This window comes from Copadichromis virginalis, linkage group LG10 (genome assembly GCF_057382275.1).
Source record: "Copadichromis virginalis isolate Kocher_CV1m ecotype Utaka linkage group LG10, C_Virginalis_male_GT1.1, whole genome shotgun sequence".
Classification (NCBI taxonomy): Eukaryota; Metazoa; Chordata; class Actinopteri; order Cichliformes; family Cichlidae; genus Copadichromis; species Copadichromis virginalis.
The window spans coordinates 25,915,215-25,940,059 of record NC_140627.1 but is presented as its reverse complement, the minus strand read 5'-3'; the positions used below and the strand labels follow the sequence as shown (position 1 = coordinate 25,940,059).

Here is a 24,845-nt window from a genome sequence, read left to right as displayed (position 1 = left end):
TAAACTAAGCATAAAGTCACAGTTTTCAGTATCATGAAGGTGGCTCTTTTTTCACATCCTACTTCACCATGGCAACATATGTTGAAGACATAACCTGATCGGGACCACTGGGTTTCCATCCATTCATCCATCTTTTTAACCACTTAAATTAAAGGTCATGGGGGGTGTTGGATAGAAGGCATCCCAGCTGTCTTGAGGCGAATGGTGGGATACAGCCTGGACATGCCACTTTTCAATCACTGGACTAAACATCCTGTAGCATATCATTACAGCTCAACTTCAAGAATTCAAAAACACTCCTGCGACTTTAAAATGACTGTTTACCTTCATCATTCTTTCCAAACTGTGTTTTTGAGTTCCTGAAAAGACTCTGCAGGTTTACTTGCACTAAGAATCCATTCATCTCTAATATGGGATATTCGATATCTGCGGTATCATAGGTATCCATTTATGTAAGGGGAAAAAAGCAAAACATCTGCATTTAAAGAACAAGGGTCACTCTATGGAGGGGAATGTTCACATTATGCACTAAGAAAAACAGATTTGAAAGAGGAGTAAAGGAGACCATCTACATCCACTGTGTTGAAGAGAAGAGGCGGCTTATGACACCACCTATCAGCCACCTACAATGCAGTCTTGTGATCAGTTCCCAGGTGCTTCAACCCCCCACTCATACCTTGCCTCAAGTGACCTCAGGAGGCCATATGATGGAGTGGGGCGATGTCTCACAGTGCTTTCACCCTTAACCCCTGGTGATGGTAATGACCCATGCCTTTTTTCACACTTGGCTCATGTGATGACGCACATGATCAATACTGGGTCAACAACCCTCAGGACGACATCCAAGGGGACGACCCCCACTAGGGGTTAAATACCTGGGATTCTCCACCCTTTTTTTTTAGAACTGAAGACGCCCCTTGAATGAGACGGGAAACGTTTTCACAAACTTGAGTTGAGAACCTGCAGAAATCTCTGCATCTGTAAAGTTTTTCACAAAGGAGAACTTGCTTTGTTTGTTTTTTAGACATATTCACCAGATGACTTTAAAATCATTTTACAGGACTACACATGAAGGACTGTGCAGTCCTTTTCATATATTTAAAAGTTCCAAATCTCTAAATTACATTTTCATGTGTTAGCTATAAACTGTGAAGTCCTGCTTTCACTAAAAAAAACCTATTTATTTAGATAGGAGTCTTTTTCTCTCATTTGAACAGTTTAAATACTTCTTCTACAAGACAAAACAACCTGCTTATGTTACTTTCCACAATCTAAGTCTTGTTGAACTGAGGATTTGATTCATAAGTGGCATCTCCAGGTATTTCGCCGGCATTTAATCCCTCTTCCAGGAAAATATCTCCACCCACAGGTGAGGCAAAGATGCCTTGTGCAGTGAGCGGATGTCCGCAGACCATCGACCTGAAAGCGGGGAGGGAAGTGAACCATGGGTCTTTAAACACGCAGAGGTCAGACAAAACAAAGGTGTTGTATTCAGGTGAGGCTTCATTTCACCACAGCATGTTTAGGGCTTGACTAAACTCTGAGCTGCTGCCTCCTGAAAGAAAGCCATTGTACTGTATGACTCGAGAAACCTGCCTGCCTCTCCTTGTGATTGTTTTCACTTTCATCTAGTACTAATCAGTAGGATGATAAAACATGCCGATTTTGAAAACCCAAAGTTACAACTCTGTAATATAAATTACCCTTCTTTAATACAAAAGAGTCTGTATTTTAAGTTTGATCTACAAACTAAGTAAAGTGAAGTTAAAAAAAACAAAATTACTGTAAAATCCAGTTACAGTAAATTTACTATAAGTACAATTATATATACATATATTATATATATAATTATATATATATATATATATATATATATATATATATATATATATATATATATATATATATATATATATATATATATATATACTGTAAAAAGATTTTAAAGTAAATTACTGGAATCCGGGAAGTTGCTTAGGGTACAGAAATAATATCGGTATGCTGCTGGAAAGCATACTTTGTCTTTTGTTTTTTTGGTGAACACATTTTAATGCTGTTCTCTTTTTCACTCTTCATGCACTCACTCACTCACTCACTCACAGGAATGGACATATATTTTCACGTATTTATCCTCAGAGCCTCACTGGTCATATTAACTGCCGTTCAGCCTCGCCTGGGATCTGCTTCACATTGAGAAGATCAAAGCCTGCAGTTGGGGGGGAGAGCTGTAAGGCAGTAATATGTTTCCACAGGGGAGTCCTCTCTCTGGGAAAGTGCAATAGGTTAGAATATCAATGAGACGTGCCCGAGAGCGTAACCGCTCACCTGTTGTCTGACTGCGGCTTTGGCACTGTTTCTCTGCGGTCAGGAGGGCGCCTCAGTTTCCTCTTGACTTTGTCTGCCCCGTGTTTCCCGGCAAACAGTTTTGACACTGAATAAATCATGAAAACAGGGACTGAACTGACTGAACAAGTGGAGCAAAGTGTATCTTAGGGAAGGCAGATCATGTTATTAATGTCTACAAGAAGAAAGAGAAGCAGATAATTAAAAACAGTCCCCAACTATACACAGTCAGTTAGTACATAAAGTGGTGTCAATTATTTAATTAATTAACAATTTATTGGAAAATTAAAATGATTAAAACACACATTGTGTAAATAAAAGCAACTACAGTTAAACACTGATGTTTTTAAACTGCTTTTAAATTGACATTAGTTGAAGCGATTACTATTTCAAATAATGTTTTTTACAAATAAAAAACATTTTGGCTGTTACCAAGTTTTGTAGCAAAAAGTGATAATAAAAAAAGATATCCACTGATGCGCGCTAACTTGGTTATTCAGATACATTACAATATTGCACTGACACAAATATTTGCTAATTACTGCTAACAAAGTCACTAAAGGTTAGTTAGAATTTTACTCGCTAAAACTAAAATACAAGCTTCTTAGACTAGAATCCTATTTTATTTCGTATTTGTCAGATATTCCCAATGAGGGAACAAAAGCACAAATGTAGTGGTTCAGTGATTTTAGTTAGACGAGGTCAGACGAAGCAGACAGCTGCCAACCACAGCTGCTTTTGTCAGCATACTTAAGTCTTAACAAAATTCAAATCAGTGAGTTATTGTATGATGTACGGTTGCTATGGCATTTTTCTCCTTTACCACAAGTTCCAAAACATGTTTTAATACAGAGGCATTTTAACACCATCAACCATGACACAAGTGGCTGTTAGAGGAGCTGCACTGTTTAGTCATTTTGTTCAAATAAAATGTACCTATTTAACCTTTAAATCAAATATAGGTGATTTAAGCTGAGAGATGTCTATTAAATGCTTATTTTAGCAACATAGTATCATTTTTGGGACCTAAACATCTTTTGAAAAGTTATAGTCTGCAGGCTAAAACTTTCAAACACACATTTTTGCTTCAGATTTCAAAATTTACATATTCGGCATGTACATATTCAGCAGATAACTTCAATTCTGGCTATAAAAGGCTCTAAATCTAAGTCAGAAACCTCAACATCTGGTAGAATGTAGCACGGCATGTCAGTGTTAATCATCAACCATCCTGTGGTGGACAGAAGTTAGCAAAACTCGTCTCTCCCTCCTAGAAACAGTCCTGACAAATCTGAGACAGGAAACAGAAAACGGAAACATTCAGTTGATCCAGCTGTTTTCTCCCTAGCTCCCCTTCCTCCTCCTCTATCTACATCTGTCTTACACCCTTCTCCCTCTCTCTACCCCACATATCAAGTATCCGGGGGGGAAGAATTGGGCGAAGAGGAGGAGGAGGAGCAGGGGGTCGGGGTTCAAACAGGTGTCTGCTGACAGCCCCAGCAGCCTGTTGGATGCAGGTTTTACCTCGTGCTCCCAGCTGCTCTCTCATGCACACACAAACTACCACCACCATTTGTCCATCTGTCACAAGAATTAGATCTAATCCACAGGAATTTTCTGATGCCATAGAGGGAGAGAGGGTTGGTGTGTGTGTGTGTTTGCATATATGTGTCTTCTTGTGGAGATATGAATCTGTTTACTGAGTCACCATATTGGAACAAAAAGAATGTTCCCATAATACCAATCACTGATTATTTACATAATGTCCTCTGAAAGGAGGAAAAGCTACTCTGTTTGTGTGCGAGTGTGTGTGGTTGAGAGAGAGAAAGTGTGTGTACTGTCAGGGGGGTTGTAACGCGACCACCCAGCCACCTGCAGTAGATGGCTGAGAAATCTCAAGAAAAAGAGGCCTGACTGTAAATAGAGATTTCTCACGTGATGTCATGCGCACATTGAGAGTTGCCTCCCATATTTGACAGGATACAACCAACGGGAAAATGTGTATTCTCCAGCTGGCTGGCGAGCGGTTGCCGAAAGTTTCTGGCTATCACTGAGTGAAACAAAGTCACAAAGAGGGTGCTGCACTACAAACCTTTCTTGTTATTGCTTTGGTCGCTGGAAGATTGCCACAGTCACCTGTAGTTTGACTGGAAGACGTCAACTTGTCTGCAAACACTTGCCAACCACCAGCCGAGCTGTAGTAAAACCTGAAAAAAAATGTGCCAGAAACCGGAAACAAAGAATATTTACCTTAAAAAAAAGCCAACACATTTCAAAAAGGGGTAGCTTTTACTTTGAAGGCAAACTCCTTTGTGTCACGCACAGTTTCACTATGCTTAGAGAGCAGCTGGGGAATGTTTGTTGACAAGTTGGCCTGTCCATGCAAACTACAGGAGACTGCAGCAGTCTGCAAGCAACCAAAACTCGTGCAAGGAACAATCAAAGTGGTCATGACTCAACCACAATGTAACCATCTGCAGGAAGAGGCAAATTGATTTCCCAGCAACTTCTATCAACCTCCAGCAACCACTTACCAGCTGGTTGGGGAATACACCATGATGTGGACAAGTTATTGTCACATGGCAAGCAGTCACATGTCTGCAAAACCTCAGCCAGCTTGAGTAATTTGGATGAACTGCCCCTTTAAATAAAGCAGAAGGAGAGATGACACTGTATAATTTCCGTGAAGCCTAGACCAAGTCAGACTTTTAATTCATTTGAAAGCCTGATGCTTAGCCTTGTCCACCCCAGCTGTAAAACTCAGAAACCAGTCTTACTTGCTATCATCTATCGTCCACCTGGGCCTTACACAGAGTCTCTGTCTGATTTCTCAGACTTTTTATCTGATTTAGTGCTCAGCTCAGATAAAATAATTATTGTGGGTGATTTTAACATTCATGTAGATGCTAAAAATGACAGCCTCAACATGGCATTTAATCTGGTATTAGACTCAATTGGCTACTCTCAAAATGTAAAAGAACCCACCCACCACTTTAATCACACTATAGATCTTGTTTTAACATGTGGCATAAAAACTGAACATTTAACAGCGTTTCCTGAAAACCCTCTCCTGTCTGATCATTTCCTGATAACACTTACATTTACAATAATTGATTACACAGCGGTGGAGAGTAGACTTTATCACAGTAGATGTCTTTCTGAAAGCGCTGTAACTAAGTTTAAGAATATAATCCACCCACTGTTATCATCTTCAATGCCCTGTACCAACACAGAGCAGAGCAGCTATCTGAACGCTACTCCAACAGAGGTCGATTATCTTGTTAATAATTTTACCTCCTCACTACGTACGACTCTGGATACTGTAGCTCCTGTGAAAACTAAGGCCTCAAATCAGAAGTACCTGACTCCGTGGTATAATTCTCAAACACGTAGCCTAAAGCAGATAACTCGTAAGCTGGACAGGAAATGGTGTGTCACAAATTTAGAAGATCATCATTTTGCCTGGAGAAATAGTGTGATGCTTTATAAGAAAGCCCTCCGCAAAGCCATCTTACTATTCATCACTGATTGAAGAAAATAAGAACAACCCCAGGTTTCTCTTCAGCACTGTAGCCAGGCTGACAAAAAGTCAGAGCACTGTTGAGCCAACCATCCCTTTAACGTTAACTAGTAATGACTTCATGAACTTCTTCACCTTCCTTAACCTTAACCTTCCTTTCATATCAAAAATTCTTGAAAGAGTAGTTGTCAAACAGTTAACTGATCATCTGAAGAGGAACGGCTTATTTGAAGAGTTTCAGTCAGGTTTCAGAGCTCATCACAGCACAGAAACAGCTTTAATAAAGGTTACAAATGATCTTCTTATGGCCTCTGACAGTGGACTCGATACTGTCGACCATAATATTCTATTAGACCAATTAGAACATGCTGTAGGTATTACAGGTACTGCACTGCAGTGGTTTGAATCATGTCTATCTAAAAGACTCCAATATGTTCATGTAAATCGAGAGTCCTCTTCACACACTAAGGTCAGTTATGGTGTTCCACAGGGTTTGGTGCTAGGACCAATTCTGTTTACACTATACATGCTTCCCTTAGGCAGCATCATTAGAAGACATAGCATACATTTTCACTGCTATGCAGATGACACCCAACTCTCTGTCCATGAAGCCAGATAACACACACCAATTAGTTAAACTGCAGGAATGTCTTAAAGACATAAAGACCTGGATGGCCGCTAACTTTCTGCTTCTTAATTCAGATAAAACTGAGGTTATTGTACTCTGCCCTGAAAAGCTTAGAAATATGGTATCTAACCAGATTCTTACTCTGGATGGCATTACCTTGGCCTCCAGTAACGCTGTGAGGAACCTTGGAGTAGTTTTTGACCAGGACATGTCCTTCAACGCACATATTAAACAAATATGTAAGATGTCCAAAAAACTCCCTGAAAAGCCTTCAGTTAATCCAAAATGCTGCAGCAAGAGTGCTGACAGGGACTAGAGAAAGAGAGAGCATATTTCTCCTGTTTTGGCTTCCCTTCATTGGCTTCCTGTTAAATCCAGAATTGAATTCAAAATCCTGCTCCTCACGTACAAGGTCTTAAATAATCAGGCCCCATCTTATCTTAATGACCTTGTAGTACCATATCACCCTATTAGAGCACTTCGCTCTCGCTCTGCAGGCCTACTTGTTGTTCCTAGAGTATTTAAAAGTAGAATGAGAGGCAGAGCCTTCAGTTTTCAGGCCCCTCTTCTGTGGAACCAGCTTCCAGTTTGGATTCGGGAGACAGACACTATCTCAACTTTTAAGATTAGATTAAAACTTTCCTTTTTGCTAAAGCATATAGTTAGGGCTGGACCAGGTGATCCTGAATCCTCCCTTAGTTATGCTGCAATAGGCGTAGGCTGCCGGGGGATTCCCATGATGCACTGAGTTTTTCCTTTCCAGTTACCTTTCTCACTCACTATGTGTTAATAGACCTCTCTGCATTGAATCATATCTGTTATCAATCTCTGGCTCTCTTCCATAGCATGTCTTTATCCTGTCTTCCTTCTTTCACCCCAACCGGTTGCAGCAGATGGCCCCGCCCCTTCCTGAGCCTGGTTCTGCTGGAGGTTTCTTCCTGTTAAAAGGGAGTTTTTCCTTCCCACTGTCGCCAAAGTGCTTGCTCATAGCGGGTCATATGATTATTGGGTTTTTCTCTGTAGCTAATATTGTACAATCTACTGTACAATATAAAGCGCCTTGAGACGACTGTTGTTGTGATTTGGAACTATATAAATAACCTCCACAGACCATCTGCCACTGGTATACAAACAAACTTTGAACTGTTATTTAAGCAACACGTACAGAATATGGGGCACTTGAAGCTTTATCGGCACAGAAATTGGCAGCTTCAAACTCACACTGGGATCACAGCGAGGATAGAAGAACCTTCCAAAGAATCCACAACTGCAGAGAATAATCAGACAGCTTATCGAAAAGGCTACAAGCAGATGACGCGAGATGGCAGCTGGAGTCACAGCAGTTGCATCAGCAGTGGTGCCAAAGTGATCAATTAATATTAACTTTTTAAATGAAAACAATAACTGAATAAACAAACAACCCTTTCAAAGCAGCCAAGACGCTCGTGTTGCCCTTTTCATTTCAAAATTTGCCTTTCCTGGTTCATTTTGGCCCATTCATGAAACATGTAGTCCAAGTATGTGCACTCTACAGCTGCACTGTCACAGTTATTAAGTCCTGCAGTATCAGCCTGAGCATGAGAAGGATCTGCTTACTGCATGAGCTGAATATGAAAAAAGGAAATCGTGATGAACAGCTGTTTTTATTTTGCTCTCCTTGGGTGGGGGGGGGGACACAGTATTAGGTTTTAATGCACAATCGTGGCTTTAAACAGAATTAACAGCAACTGTGTTGTTGGGATAGCTATAAAAATTATTCATGTGTGTGTGTGTGCAGGACCTCTTTTTAGCTCTTTTTTTGGCGAATGAATTAGCCACACTTTTTGGTGTCTTATTGTTCAATGACATCGTGTTTACGCTTAAATATTTTATTTATAAAATATCAAACGTATTATTTCACACCTTTTACTTTTTCACTGTTACTTCTCGTCGTCGCTTCTATCAGTCACACTCAGATTAACTGTGACAACCTGACAACACAGCAGATGATCTATAATCTATAATCTGTGCACGAGCAGCTGTCATGAGGTATCAGGTGTTGAAGTGTTACATAATTGAGGTTTTTTCACATTAGGGGGACTCTGTACATCGTGGGTACTGGTCACGTCCTTAAAATGAAACTGCCATGAGAAACAAAGTCCAACAAGAAACGGTGAATCTCTGTAGAGCCTATGACCGACGTAACCTAGCACAACCTATGTTAGTGGACAACATCATTGCTGATATTTATGCTTGTGCTGGTGCACTATGTGCTAATTACTGTGTGCTTATGTCCCAGTTTTTATATTCGTTGCCAGCTGATAGAAAAAATAAAAACTGGGACTCTTTCTCTTCTGGGTCGTCGCTCTTTGTTGTGAATGTGTCATTTTTCAGGGCCAAACATGTTTGTCTCTCAAACTTTTCTTCTTTGGATAGTTCTAACAATCTACCCCCGCCCAGGAATTTGCTGACATTTGTGAGTCCTTATATTGACATTGTGGCGGACCACCAGGTGGCTCCACTCACACCCAAGTTTAAGGGAAGTGTTGGGTTGGAGATTCTGGCACTTTTTGTATGTGGAGTTCTGGTGAATCCGTTAATAAAGTTGGAGTGAGACACTGAGACCTCTCCTGTCGTCTTTACATACCTCCACAATGTTATGATTATTATTCCCTATGACAGTGACTTTTTTATTTTATATTCAAGCTGTGAAAAACAGCCAGAAATGCACAGGAACAAGAAAGTTTTCCAATCACAGCAGCATGATGTGTAGGTGCATTTGCATGTCAGGTTATGTCGAGTATGTTGCTGGAACAGACGCATAACTCCAACTAAATGATACTGAGAAATTCAGTGAAAGCTGGTTTAAATCTGGAAAACCACACTGTGTTTGTAAAGGATTCATAAACAGTCACACATAGAGAGTTGGTAAAAGAGACAAAACATCAACACAGAGACACAAATACACACCTAGACACATGGATGAAGTGTTGAAATTACTACCGAGCAGACAAAACTTCACACACTACACCTGTGTCCCACAGCTTCTTCTTCAAGGCCAAGACCTAGATGTGGGTGCTTCCCGTCTGTCAGTAATAGATTGCCTCACTGACTGATGGCTGATGGGAAATATGCCTGGTGCATGCTGGGGAATGAGCTGCTGAAAGCCTGAGCCACCCACCTCCTTTGATTGGCTGTTTTCTTTCTGCAGTGTGCACGAACGACAGTGCAGCAATACAGGGGCAAAAAAAGAGTCCCACATGACTGTGCACAAATATAATATGCAAAAGTGTGTCTGAAGTGGCAGAAAGAGTTGTGTACTCTTAAATACTGTCAACTTGTAAACCTGTTATAGATAATAACCACTGGGTGATTGGTTGATGGTTAAGTTTAAATATCCATTTAAAGTTTGATCATTATTCTTTCTTATGAACATTTGATTTGAGAAATCGTCTAAAGGAAAAATCTGGCTCTTCATTTTCTAATGTCTGACTATGTTTACCAGCCACTGCATGGGAGGCCGTCCTAGCAGCTTCTTTAATATAAGAGAAAGTTAGTAATAAACTAGAGGTGCATCTACACAAACAGTGTCTCAATGTCAAGCATATGTAACCTATTACTTTTTTACTATGGCTTCTAATCCCATATAAACTTATAACAGTCCCATTGGTTAAGAAGTTGAAAAACACCCATGGTGCTTGAGTTTGATGACAGCAACCAGAGCCAGTTGTTGCGAGACTGTTCAGTTTAACTTCATGGTACCAAAATTGTCTGAAACTAAACTATTTAAACCCACTTTAAGACAAAAACCTCAACCTTTATTTTATCTTTTGCAAAATGCGAACAATCGGTCAGACTTGTTATGAGAGAATAGTAACGATGTTTAGTTTTTGCCATGAAACGCCAACATTGTGCTAAAATCTGCTGATTGTTTGGGTGAGGCTTAATGACTGAATCCAACAGGCTCCCCTGAAAGAATACCTGAAGGAACATTTATGGATCATAAGAATTTTTATGTTTTTATATTTCAGTAAGATGGTTTCAGGCATGGGGGCTGACTCAGTGAAGTCCTATTAACATCCCATAAATGAGCGCTTATAATTTTTCCATGTAAAACATCCTAAGCTATCTCCTACGCACTCGCAAACTACAATAGCTGGATGTTAACTTTGCCTGGCTGCTGTGTGGTGCTGATCAGCGTGCAGTGTTCTGAAAAAGATTAGTGAGAATTTAAATAACACTTCAAGATTTAGTTCATGGGTGGTAAAGCTCTCTGAAGCGCTGAGCAGATCTGGTAAAATTATGAGGGGAGTTGTCATTACAAGCTACTCCTTTTACATTCATTGTTAAATAATTGAGTATCATTTTAGTGCATTAGCAAATTAGATATGTTAAAGGGGGCTGGTACTTATATAGCACATCTCCACTCAATTTGAGCACTCAAAGCAGTTTTCTTACCACAAGCCTCATTCGCACATTGACACACACATTCCAAGTCCTTTACCTAACACTCACACACACTCACTCACACACACAGATGCATCGTGATTCAGTATTTTGCCCAAAGAAACTTCCCGAGCTGCAGAGATTGGGATCCAGGATCAAACCAGTGATCATATATTGGGTAGATGACCCGCTCTGCCTCCTGAGCCACAGCCACCTGGTTGAGATAATTCAATCAATTTTCTTAATGGATATAAAGACTAGGCTGAAAGCCTCACGCTTGAATTGATTAGAATGTTAAATACCAAGTGGAGCATCAACTGCAGAGATAATTATTTTATAGCCTTGGCAGTAATAGAGGAAAAGTACAATCTACCACCTTATCTAATAAGAATTCATCACCCTAATGCAATCCCGTTATGTGCAGTGCAGCTCCTGCACCTGTGCTTCAAAAAGAGGATTTTTTTCTTTTTTGTTCGTTGTTCATTGAGATGCATTCGGCCTGCGGATGGCTCCATTTAAAAAATCTTCCGAAAGCTGTTACAGAGTGCAAGCCCGCAGTCTGCCTCATTCTGCTCTTTGACACTTTTTGGTCTCTTTGTGCTTCTTTTTTATCATTTTCTCTATTCTGCTCTTAGAAGTTTAGTGTTTAAAATTTGAAAAATGATTACAACAACATAATATGCTCACAAAAACTCGCAAACAAGCTATGCAACAAGACATGTAAAGCCATGAAATACAACATTTCTGTCATAGAACAAACGGACTTTAATGAAGGGAACAATAAAAAAATAAATAAAAGCAAATCTTTTTAGTTATGGTGCTTGGACCTTCCTAAAAAGCTCTACAGTGACGCTAAACATGCAGAGTATCTCCTGCTTCACAGTGTCAGAGGGAGGGAAAAGGGGTCTGTTTTAAATATCTAGAGTTACATCAGGATTTTGGAGGTTTATACTCTTCCTTCCTGAGTGTGTAGTTCTGCGTGATTAAATAAAACAGAGTCAGACACTGATGTTTTCTTTTGTATCTGAGATGTAAATCAGAAACCCCCATCCTGCAAACAGAGGCAAAGATCCGATGGCAGAAAACCTTCAGCAACTTTGCCGGATTGATTTTTCTTTTGATCCTTTGAGGACACGGCTTACACAGTGCAGGAAATGGAACAAGACACCAGATTGGGGGGGAAAAAGCCACATACTGTACTTTCTCCCTCCATTTTAACCCTGAGACATGAGCTGCTTCTCACTGCATTATTTAAAAGAAATTATCAGTAATCAAAAAGTTATTGCTTAAATGCAGTAATAAGCAATAAATACAAAAAAGTCCACATAGATAAACATTAGCCTTTTCTGATTGGACACCTCTCTCAGTGACGCACAACCATATTTGCAGAAGAATAGATCTATTTAGTGATGTCACATTCATTTGTTTGGAGATAAATCATCGTTTGGATTAAAAGACTAGCCCACTTTTGCCAAGCAAGCTTTTGCCATTCTGGATATTGCAAAAATTTAATATCTTATGTAAAATAAAAATTATACAGGAAACAGGAAGGAAACAGTAAAGTTTTGTTTTTAGACAATTAAATCCACCAAAGTCTACTTGAAATCTAATTTATGTCCTGACAATCAAATTACATTAGTCAGGTGTAATCAGAGACTGTATATAAAAAAAATGGATGAACATCAATGCAGAAGTGACTTAAAACATCAGCAGGGGTCACCGCTAATTTTACCAATTCTCCTGAGTAAAATGCTTTTGCGCTGTTAGACCAGCTGAGAGTTAAATGGGATCAAAAAGACCACTACGCAATCTTTAATTTAACTTACCTGCTAATAAACACAGAGTTGAGGGGAGCCACTGATGCTGCAGGTTTTTAAATATCACCAACAAGCTCAGCCAACTCATATCTTGAGTCTAAGTATATACCTTTACAGGTAAATGTTTTTGGTATAATAAATAAAGGAAACACAGAATTCCAATTAAACATTAATAGGACTTCCACAATGACTTTTCTCTACCACACTACTGATAGTTACCCTGACCATGAAAAATCAGGCTCTATATTATTGCAACCAGGCAAATTATGAAAATATTGTATATATTTTTTTGTTTGTTGGATTGGAGATGATATGAAATGTCAAATGTGAGTTGGTCTTGATAACCACCCAAAGGTACACGCACCACTAATATGCCAAAAACTACTACTAGTGTCATATTTTATATTCCCTCTGTCATCACATACCGAAGCAGCATCAGAATAGTCATTTCTGGGTCATGTAAAAACAAACCAAAGGGCGCTGTGTCCGCCCCTATCAGACTTACTTTGACATGCTGTACGGTGCTCTAATTGCATTCACCGCACTGTTCTTCTCTGACGCTTCGATAACTGGAGCAACATGCAGGGAATTTCTGTTCTTTTATTCTCATCGCTAAACAGAAGACAGTTTTATGATACAATGAGCACTCTATTTGTAGCTTGCTGATGCTGAACTCCTAATCCAATGCATCTGTTTCTCTCTAAAGCAGAAGCAACATCTGGATGCAACATATGCTGCACTTAAAATGCAAATCAGTAGAAACCCGCATTGTGTTTACATACAGACAATGATGAAATTTAGAGCTCCAAGGCAGCTAAAGTGTCTCTCAAACACAATCTGGCAACCAGAGCATTTTTACGGCAAGTAGACAAATTTAACTGACAATAAAACACAATTTATTCAGCATTGTCTGTTGGCGGATGCTGTAAAAAAAAAAAGAAAGATACAGATGCCATATACAAACCAGACTGGGAGCATTTTAAACTGACATTCCTCTTTTAATTGAATTACAATGCTGGTGAAACCCATTCAGCCTGCAGCGGACCAAGACAAATCATCTTGTCTGGCAGCTCTTAGACATTATCCCGATGTCACCCTGTGTGCTCCACATATTGTATGCGAGACACTCATACGTACTGTACAAACAGCTGCACTGCTGCACTATGAATGCCTTTCTGAGCATCACATTTACGCTGGTAAAAATGATACAAATGCACAAAAGGGGAGAAGGTGATGCTTCTTGTTTCTGCATTGTTCAGACGCTGAGTAGCAGAATTGCATGTAATAAATTATTTGATATTTATTACATTAATAAGTGATTAATAGAAGATTAGTAAGACTTGTGATATTCATCAACTTAGGCCACTCGCAACTTTGTTTGTTTGTTATAGTTGTATAGTTTCCTTAGGCTTTCTGTAACTTCCAGAGTGCAAACCTTTATATTTCAAATGTCTGTCTGAAAGGACTTTGGAGACATGCAGTGCATGATTTTTGTCTTTGTAGAAGCATTAATTTACATTTATTTTACTGCAGGAAAATGTTTAAATTCGTGCCAACCTGACCTCCTTTGCATCAGGACCAGGTGAAAAATAAAACAGCATGCAGGTGTTTGTTCAAAATGTGTCAGTGAAGTGTCCTTTCTTTGGGATACATTCATGGCAGGTCTCACATGACATAGCTGTACAAACCTGTCCTTTTTTGACTGGGTTGAAGTGTGAAAAATCTGGATTTAAACCCAAATAAAATAATTATTTTGGGTTGTTTGGTTATAGTTTTATAGATTCTGTCAAACGATATGCAAATCTACAGGCTGCATAATCAGAATTTGTTAGTTTGTGCTTATGCAGAACCAGGAAATTGCATAAAAATCCTGCGATGATGTCAAATTAGAATTGAAAAGAAATAAAACAAGTTGCAGTGCATTAAGGAAAACATTCATGTTTGTTTTTAATTTCAAGTATTTTTCTGGAACCACTAGCATTTTTCCTTCTTTTTTATGGAAAAGTGTCTCATCTCATTCTGACCCAGCACTAGCGAAGAGCAAGTGCGCCACCAGGTGGGTGAAGTCTTGCATATAATCTTGTAGGAAGCTCACAAAGGTTGGGACACAATTTTCTCAAGTTATAAACACTTGATCAGTTTTGAAGCACAGATTCTGTTTGGCCTTTGGTTTTTTACCTTAAATGTTTCAGTTTTATTCTCTTTGTTTTTATTATAATCCTTAAAATAAATCCACCCATGTGTGAGAGCTAAACTTCTCCTTCCAAAGACAAATCTACTGTCTCAACAACCACACAAGTGTGAGAGAGGTCAAACTGCTCGAACCGCTCTGGATCACAGTTTCTGTGGAGACCGGTCAAGCTCTTTCACATCAAACTGGGAAATTATCAGCAATAAAAGTTCAGCGGGTGTCTCATTGTAAGTTATGGAAAGCTATGCATTGAGAAAGATAGGAGATGATCTTCATCCAGTCTGTTCCACCTCCTCAATGTAACACAAAGGATGTAATGTCAGCCTCCTGAAACCAGCTTATTTTTCACAGTGATGGCCTTTAAACGTCTAAAAACAATTTAAACTTTATCTAAATATACAAGAGAAAGGCCTCTCATCGCCTGGGTGGACTTTCATCACACCCCAAATGAAACCATGGACTTTATCCATGCTAAAGAGGAGAATGAAGCACATGATCAACCCCTGGAACAAACTTCACCTAAAAGTATGTTTTCCTCAAGGCCCTGCATGTTTGGGTCCTGTCGTATCTTAAAGGCATCATATTATATTACCCACTAAAGTACTTTTCTCTCAGACTGGTTCAGTAGAAACCCAAAAAGATCTTTACCACCATCTCTATGTATAATTATGGCAGGTTTAGGTGACCCTGAACTAGTCCTTAATTTATAGGCTCAGGCTACTAGGGGACAGCTATGATGGACTGATGATTTCTTCACCTCTTTCCACTCCCCTTGTGTTGACATGTTACTGCTGTATGTCATTAACTGTAATGTATTCTGTTTTCGGTTGGTTTTATCCTCTTTTAAGCTTGTGGTCTTTTTTCTGTTTTAGTGGCCCAGCTGAAAACTAAAGGGGGAAGGAGCATTTGCAGTCAGGGCTCAGAGGCTTGGGAAGAGCCCGTCTGTGGAAATCAGGTCAGTCGACTTGTTCGCTTCTACTCAACCTTGTTTCTGCCACTGAAAACAAACAAAACAATTTGTGCCAACCTAGAGTCAAAATTTCAGATTCCTATTTCAAAACTGTAACTTTTGGAAAAAATGACTTAAAAGTTGACTTAAAAAGAATATACTTTCAAATTTTGAGTCATACAAGTGTGTTGTGTATTGTCAACATATATCACATTTGATCTGGGATCTGAAGGTCAAATTTTTATCTTTAAAACTGCACCTAAAATTCTCCCGTTTTCACTTTTGCGGTTCAGATGTGCCTTTCTTTCAAGATGACCACAAAATGTGTGACATCTTTAAAGAAAGGATTGTCATGAGCTGCCTAGTTAGAGATATACTGTAGTCTATTACATAATAACTTATTCATGTCAGTATTTACAAACCAATACCCATTATCCATTACCTACTCCTACATATGTTTATATAATCAAAATAAACATAAGTCATGCTACCCTAAAGTAAATACTGGCCACAGAGTGAGCTGCCTTGGCAAAAGTTCGCGATCTCGGAGTGCTTCCTGTTACTACTGCTTTATTCTCTTGCCCTTGTAAAGCACTTTGTACAATGGAATTTGAAAAGTGCTTTATAAGATAAAGACTTTCTTTTGACATTCATCTGTTAAACAGATTCATATAAACTGATTGAGCGTGTGGGTGCATATAAACATTACAGACCTTTTTCCTTTAATGTTCCCGCTCTACTTCATAGATATAAACTATTAAACTGAGCCTGAATTAAACTCCTTCCTTCTTTTAGAGTGGATAACAGGGTGCGAGCCACACTGATGCTGCCGGTCTGTGAAGTCTCCAGACACTCGTCTCCCTTGTGATTTTGTTTTTCCCCTACCTCACCTCACACCTACATGCACATTTCTCCACTGAGCCGTGCCCTCACACATCACTGATTTTGCTTTTTAGAAGCAGATGCATTTAATCATTTTATTTCCCGACATTAATCTCCTTTGTGTTCCTCCTTCTTGAAAAGACTCATGAAACTGTGAGCTCTTTTAAAACATGTCTCTACTTTATACACACCTTTGCAGCATTTTTTTGTACCCTCAGCGATACATAACTTATCGAAAGCAAATCTTAATCACAAAAACACAGAACACTCAAACGATGAGGGTAAAAACAAAAAGCCCACGTTTGTTGTTTTCTTTTTTGCTAAATACAGGATGTACTGTACAGTATGCACAAGCCCTCTTGGTATAAATTACATCCAAACAAAATCTTTTTTTCCCTTTAGCCAAAAAGTTGAAGACATTCATTATTAAAATATTGAACCAATTCTTTATGAGGAAAAGCAGACTAATAAAACGTTATTGTCATTCTTATGTTGACATCACTTCCTAATTTGACATCACTCTTTTCTTCTCCGTGGTAAATACTGTGATCTCTGCTACTGACAGTAGTTACAGAGCTCAGAAAGCATCTATCAGTCTCTACAGAGTTTGGACACTTGGGATAATTAATAACCTCACACTCTTAAAGAAAATTAGACTTTAACTAAACAGTACAAAAAAAGAAAATTATACTTTGTTTCAAAAGTCAGTGATGATGTTCAAACTTTGCATGATAACATTTGTATGCTTAAAGTCTAGAGAGATAATGTTTTATAAAACAATAATAATAATCAAATACTTTGAATACAATGGTTGTTGTTGTTGACACATTTGGATACCATTTGAAGTACTAAAATTATCTAATTGAGGCTCACCTACGCTTGTGTTTTTACAGTAAAAACTGCAGCTACCAAGACAAGGGGAATAAAAAAGAAAAACTGTGGGCCACTTGAACAATAATATCAGCTTTGTCCAGGACATTAAAACATCAGCTTTAGTCTGTTAAATCCAGACATAAAGCCTCAGTTTGACTAAGTTACTGTGTCTTGAGACATGAAAAAGGCGCGTGTCTCAATAAATGCATTTACAGGACCTACAAACCAAACCGAAGAGGTGACATGAGAAGTATGAAGCTGCTTTGCTTTGTAGAGTTCACTGCTTGCATGTGGCTCAGGTATGAGATGTTAATACGGGTTAGTTTAGGGATAAACATGGGATGACTGCTGCCAACCCTTAAGACAAAAATTTCAAAGCAGACTTTCCCCTGTTAGTGTTTGGTGTTTGTACACTAAGCCCGGATGTTGAACTACACTTCCTTTATCACGCACTGAAGGGTTAAATAACTTTCCATGAGTGAAAAGCTTCTTTTTTTTTCCATTTAAAGAGAAATAAATAAAAACAAACAAACAAAAAGAAAAAAAAAAAACTTTTCGGTGAGAAACTCAAAATGTTGTTCCAGTATCCAAAGCTACATTACTCTGTTCCAGGGAAACACCTACTCAGAAGAGACTGACAGGAGCTGAAGGTTCATAGAGGTTGATTTTTTGTTAATACGTTAAAGGGGCTGGTTGTTGTGTGTCATTCCAAGTCCTGACTGAAACCTCTTTAGTCCATCCCAGTCCAGCCTCAAGTGTACTGGTACTCCTCTGTGTACGCCGTGTCCTCTGGAGCATACTGGTTATTTCCGCCTACGTAGTTGTCGTCTCTGCCAAACTGCTCCTCCTCGGGCGGGTACTGGTCATCGGGGGCAGCATACTGGTTATCGCTGCTGTACGATTGATCTGCCGGGTGTTTGTTCTCTGTGATCTTCAGGCTCGATTTCTTCACTCTTTGAAATAAAAGAAAATTATTTTTAGGACATTTCTCTTTTTCCAGAGGATGTGTTGTCTACATGTTTTAGCTGTGCACCATCAACTTGGGTCTCAAAAATGCACTTCTTCATGTGGGTGTTGGTGCTTTAGCTTAGTCCCTGCCACAGAGAAGACAGGGTCCACAATATGTAAAGAACTTCTTTGTGGTCAAGTAAAGAATGGAGACTGTCCACTGTCTTCCATCTGTGGTTTGATGGTTTTGTATTTATTTTTATTTTTCAGTTTACTTTTAATTTCTGTGCCGGCTTTACTCGTTTCAGTTTTGTTACTATTGTTTCAAAGGGTCAGATGGCCAGCCTCAACAGCTGGATCAGGCTGCTATGGCATCCACCCTCGGCTGCCACCTGACACACACTGCACCCTACCCCTACAGCGCCCCCTGTGGGTGGTGGGGCTTCAAAAGGACGGGCCAGGCCACCAGATGCTGCTCCCTCCCCTGGCTGAAGGGTGGGGTGGGGGGCTGGTAACCCTATCCCAGGGAGGGTTACACTGGTAAATTTGAAAGGAGCCAGCTGAGATGGATTGGGCATCTAACAAGGATGCCTCCTGGGGGAGGCTCTGGGGTAGACCAAGGCCAGCCGAGAGCTGGAGGAGGTGGCTGGGGAGAGGAAGGTCTGGGCTCTTCTGCTTAGGCTTCGGACCCCACAAACCAGATAAGAAGAAGAAAATGAATGGATGCTATTATTAGGCAAGAGGCAGGGTACACCCTGAAAGGGTGTCAGTCTATTTCAGGGTTAACACAGAGACATATCAGATCTGGTAAGTTCGAACCAGAAACATTCTTGCTGTGAGGCTGCAGCGCCAAGTTAGTTTCCTATATTAATATTAGTCTCACCGGTGCCCTGATTCTATATCTGAAATTCCAATGCAAAATACAACGATATATATCATTTTGTATAATATGTTTCTATACGCCTGGTTTCGGGCTCAGTTTCAGTGTCTGTAACTTTAACTCAAACTGGAACAGCTGCTTGCCTTCAGGTCTGTTTGTAACCCTGAGATGCAGCCAACGGGAGCTACTCAGCTCTTTTAGTATATACTGCCACACTTAACTGCTATGGCTCCAGCTCCATGGTGTGTTAACTTTCTCTTTGAGCAATAACTTTAATTTTACATACAGCCCAGTTCTCAGCAGTCTTTGTTTTTAACACATGTGAGCGTAGGGTTTGTCTGATGTCACAGCAGAACAAAGTGGACTAGTCAGTGTTATGGCGCCCTGTAGTTTCTGGGCTGTGCTAAAATATAAATAAATAAAAGAAATCAATCAATCAGCATTTCATTGTCATCTTGTTTTCTGACAACAGGAACAGAAAATGTGTATGTGATAAAAGATTTATTGTGAATTCGACTATATCAAAATGCAGAATGAGTGAGAGTAGAGAGTAGGAGAGAAGCAAACATGTACACAGCCAACAGAAAAGTAGCTATGTTATGTTCTGTTTGCTCATTTGAGGACTCTGTGGACTCTTTGTGGTAACCACATGGTGCCAAAAAGTTCTGTTTTCAAAACAAAACTAACCCCAGTGTTGTACTTACTGATTCTTATGCTTGGCTCCGCTGATATGCGACTGATACTGCTCCACAGAGTTCAGTTCAATGTTGCAGATGGTGCATGGATAGCCATTTATTGTGGAAGCTGTAGATCAATGAAAAGTAGGGAATAATTTCAAACAATGTGCTCTTATTGCATATTGAAAGTTTAGTTGTTTTTTTTTTTTAAAAAACAAAACAGAACTGCACAAACTCATGCTTCTGCAATCGGACCTGGTGCTGTGGATGGCCCGTACGTCTCCATCAGTTTAAGCTTTGTCATCTGTTTTCTATGCTTCTTGCCTACATAGTGCTGCTGGGCCATGAGCGGGTTGTTGAATGAGGCCTGACATATGGAGCAGAAACGGTCTGGATTGTTGTTGTTTCCTGTCACTGGAGTGCCGCTTGAATCATCTGCAGGTTTCTTCTTTAGTTGAGGAGTTGGCGCTATTTGGGAGTTTACTGCAGAAGAAGACATAGAATTTAAAAAAAGACTTCATAAAGGGTAACATAAAGGATACACACAGGAAATAAAACCAAAAGCTAAATACCTAGAGCTTGAGGTCCAACTGCTTTCAACCTCAGGTTCTTGGCGTGAACTTTGCCCTGATAGTGAGACTCAGCCACTACTGGAGCAGAGAAGGTCATGTTACATACATGACACACCTTAAACCGGTCTGTGTCTCCATTGTTACAGTCCTGCACAGGAACATAAATCAATCAAATATTACTGCAAAAAAAAAGCCTCAACCTTCAGTAGATTATCAGCAAGTTTAATTTCCACAACTTGTATGACTTAATAATTGATCTCTGAATAAAAGATCCACCTATCTACCCATCAACCCTTATACAGATTCAGGTTGTAGAGGCAGCAATTTAGGCAGAGATACTCAGATCCTGTACCCCAGCAACCTGAGCATTCCCAAACCAGCCGAGAGACATAATCTCTATAGAGTGTCCTGTCCTGGGCCTCCTACCGGTGGGACATGGCTGTAACTATTCCCCCAGTTCATGAGGACATCCTAGTCTAGTCCTAGTTTAGGCATCCTGATGGTGAATGAAGCAATCATGAAATAATTCTCAGTGTGTTCCACGACTGCTGGGGAGCTTTTCAGGATAAACTATTTAGACTGTGTTAAATTCATCTGAATAATTTCATCACAATTTTTGAAAACCTGACAGCCCCAGCTAGCTGATGTGAGCAGGTTTTATATAAACTGAAGAGCAGGCAGATATGACTGGAACATTCACTGATGGTCTTAAAATACACAAACCTCCCGCTGAAAAAGTGCAAGACACACTGGGAGAGCCAACTGCTCAAGATCAAAGATATCTCTAAAAGTACTTTGTTTCAGATTTATCGTTGGCGAGGTAATAGTGACTCATAAAAAGTTTTCTTCGTGCTGGTTTGAGTTCTCTACTTTTTACTCACGCTGTCAGACGTTAAGGGCTTCAGCTTTTTGAGTGCTGGCTCTTTTTCATTTTGGATGGAAAGATAGCGCCGCACTTTGTTGGCATGCTTCTTGCTCTGAAAGGACAAGCACAATGTTTATTCCACAGTGGACACAAACATTCACTGCACATTTCTAACACATTTATGTCTCCAAACTTTAACATATCAATATTTCAACTAAAATATAACTGTATTTAATATAACCATTTCAGTGTTGCATTTATGGATCGACATCAATCTACTACTGCTAATTTACTACACAATAAATGCCAAACACTGCAACTACACGGTTTTAGATGTAAGTATTTCCTTCTTTTCTTCAGTTTGGTTCTTTGCAATGAGAGCCAGCAATCACAAATGAACGTATAAATCAAACAATGTCCAACCATTTTACTTAAACTAAATATTAGTATTTGAAAAGCTGTTTACATCTGCAGGTTTGTCAAAATTTAGAATAACTTAGAATTGTCTCCTCTTCATCATCCACTTTACAGCAGGGAAAAAAAGAGAAGTGCATCACAGTAAACATCTGGTCAACAGTGTGGCCAAAGGTCCACTTACTCTCAGCTGGTTGGACAGCCCTTCTGCCCTCTTTTGCTATATTTGTGATTTACTGGACAGCCTTATGATGATGTGCTATTACAGCTTAAATAAACTTTTAATGTAGTGCCAAGTCTATTCAATAATAACACCTTAAAAAGTGATAAGTGTGCACTTTTTCTCTCGTTCCTGAAAACTGTAGCACCATCTAATGAAAGCTAAGTCCCCTGACACCAACACAGCAGCACGCAGCAGACCGTGGGCTCACTGACCTGATAATGAGTCAACTTCTGAGATTCAGAAATTAGGACAGCACTGCAGACTTTACACTGGGAGTCAGAAAACAGGTCGCCATGCTCCTTTATCATCTTATTTACTGCAAAGGAGAGGAAAGGGAGAGAGAGAAACTTCAAATCAGGTTACATCATCTGGGAAAATGCAATTATAACACAACGTGAAGAGACTATTTGTGGCAGCAGTTCAAACAACATATCTGCTCGAGCTACTCCTTTTACTTACCAAGGATGTAGGAGCTTAAATGCACTATTTTGTGTTGGTTTTATTTAATAGTGTTATGGAAAATACAAACAATTTTCTGGATTAACTATTATCTTGCCTATGGGTTTATGGCAATGCCTGTGCAAACATCTGTGAACAACATTTTTAGTCTTAGTCATTCTTGGCTCATACCAAGCAGATCACTAATTCACATTGATATCTCAAAAGTAAAATATATATGTATAAATAATTTTTTTTAAACAGGTGGTGTATTATCGTGACAGGCAGCCGAATTGGTTGGTTACAGCTCTGTAGGAGGATGGCATGACATGTCACGTCGTCTTTACACATGTAGGAGCACAGTGTATTTTTAAGCATTTACAATCTGAATGTGTCACATTAGAGGATTCGGAATCCTGTTAAAGTCACAGCTTTTTGTTATTCAGACTTGGGCGTCTTGTTATGCAAACACTCCTCACAGCTTTGAACATGACAGGACCTCAACAGAAGACGCTGCAATGCTCATGTGGAATTTGGAACCAAAATGGAAAAAGGATCAGAAGGGGAAAAAATGCAGTTTTTTTTTTATTATCATTTCATAACCAAACTGTGGAAAGGTTTTAGGAATTACAAAGCCAGTCTTTTTCGAGGCATCAAAATTAAATGGACAATTGAATCTGTGGTTGGATCGCAGTCACAATTTCCATTTAGGCTGCAAAGAGTGTATAGTGGGAAGATAAGTCGCCCAATCAACGATTTGATGTATTCCGAGACTGAAAGAACATACTGGAGAAAAAAATCTGTATGTCCACCAAAGAAAACACACTGGATGGTCGTGGCATCCTTTCCAAAGTAGAGGGGGGGAAACAAACAAAACAGACTCTCCAAGACTAACATAAAGAGTATGTACACTAAGGTCTACACCCTGGATAACTATCTGGAAATACATCGAATCGGATATTGACACGCATAAATTTAAAACAAATACTTTTACATAATTCATACACTTGCGGTTATGACACTGTCCCGAGCTGAAATCTCACATGTATCTTGCTTGCATTACTAAACACACAAGCAAGACCAGCAGAAGTGCAATCCACATGGCGTGAAAGACGCATTTCAGTTGATGCCAAGCCAAAGATGCCTCCCTCTGTCCATATTAGTAACCATTCAGGCGAAATGTTTCACAGTCACTGAAAAGCAACATCGGATGCAGACGTGCTCTTGTCGACCTTGGAGCCGAAACGGCTACAGCTAGCATAGCACATTTTAGCAACTCGATGCGCTTATTGCTTAAGTACCGGCTAACGTTAGCTTTGCGAAGGTAACAACAGCGCCGGTATTTTAAGCTATAACAGGGAGGGCTTTTACACAGTGCAACCGCGCCCTTTTCTTCTAAAACACACGTCAAACTGTTAAATAAACAGCACATACTCTCTGCTGGTCCCGAAGGTAAGTAAGGAAAATCGTCGGTCTGCATCGCGACGGCCATAGATTCTACTCACAGCCAGCGGCGTCCTACTACGCATGCGCAACTCGCAGGCAGAGGAAAAGGACTTCCCACTGTGGTCTGTTCTCTATTTTTTTTTTTTTTTTTTTTTGCCTGTCCCGTTTGGCTCTTTTGCCATCAGAATTGTTGTCTAAAGGCGAAGAAAGATGCCCAACGGATTTACTTTACCAAATTGACCATCCCAGCCTTGCCGTAATGGTCCATTTGATTCACCTTTTATTGTTTATGTTATTTTCACTTGCTGAATACGGGACAGACTTGACTGAGGGAAAGAAAAACAGCAAAAGAGGGCAAAAAACAAAAACCAACAGAATAAGCAGAGAAAAAAATGCATATATAGATCACCTGGATCACCTGTTGAGAAAGAAAAAAGAAAACAAGCAGAAGAAAACGAGAGTAATAGAATAAACAACATCACAATGATATATGGCAATATGACAGTAAATACTAAATATTAAACATTATTGTGCAGCACGTAAGATCGACAGCACACAGTGTGCTTTGAGGTAGGAGCCAAAAAGGGTGTAGTTTGTATGTGTGAGCACCCGTGTGTACACCTGTGAGCATGGACGCGCTTGTTTTTTGTTTTTTAAAAGGTTCCTTCATGTAATGATCTGCTAGAGGGTGTGGGGGAGCCACTGCCCCGTCCTCCAGGGCCATGAAGCAGGTATGGAGGAGATCAAAACTCCA

The 24,845-nt window shown here is 39.6% G+C and overlaps 1 protein-coding gene across 1 annotated transcript; it reads right to left on the bottom strand.

Annotated features, from left to right (window-relative positions):
* Window positions 1-16,914: 16,914 nt before the first annotated feature.
* znf346 (zinc finger protein 346) lies at window positions 16,915-24,167 on the bottom strand. Its single transcript, XM_085470846.1, has 7 exons — window positions 24,080-24,167; window positions 22,420-22,523; window positions 21,587-21,682; window positions 20,706-20,853; window positions 20,389-20,616; window positions 20,161-20,260; window positions 16,915-18,581 (listed from the first exon to the last, which is right to left on the bottom strand). Exons 1-7 carry the CDS (start codon window positions 24,135-24,137, stop codon window positions 18,380-18,382), a joined length of 936 nt encoding a protein of 311 aa, XP_085326972.1. The 5' UTR covers window positions 24,138-24,167; the 3' UTR covers window positions 16,915-18,379.
* Window positions 24,168-24,845: the final 678 nt, after the last annotated feature.

Excerpts from the sequence above, each read along its gene's own strand:
- znf346 (XM_085470846.1), bottom strand. The coding sequence starts at position 24,137 with ATGGCCGTCGCGATGCAGACCGACGATTTTCCTTACTTACCTTCGGGA. Across the intron at positions 20,854-21,586 it reads AGCCCTTAACGTCTGACAGC|GACTGTAACAATGGAGACAC; the intron begins GTGAGTAAAAAG and ends GTTCCTGTGCAG. Across the intron at positions 18,582-20,160 it reads GGAGCCAAGCATAAGAATCA|AGTGAAGAAATCGAGCCTGA; the intron begins GTAAGTACAACA and ends TTTATTTCAAAG.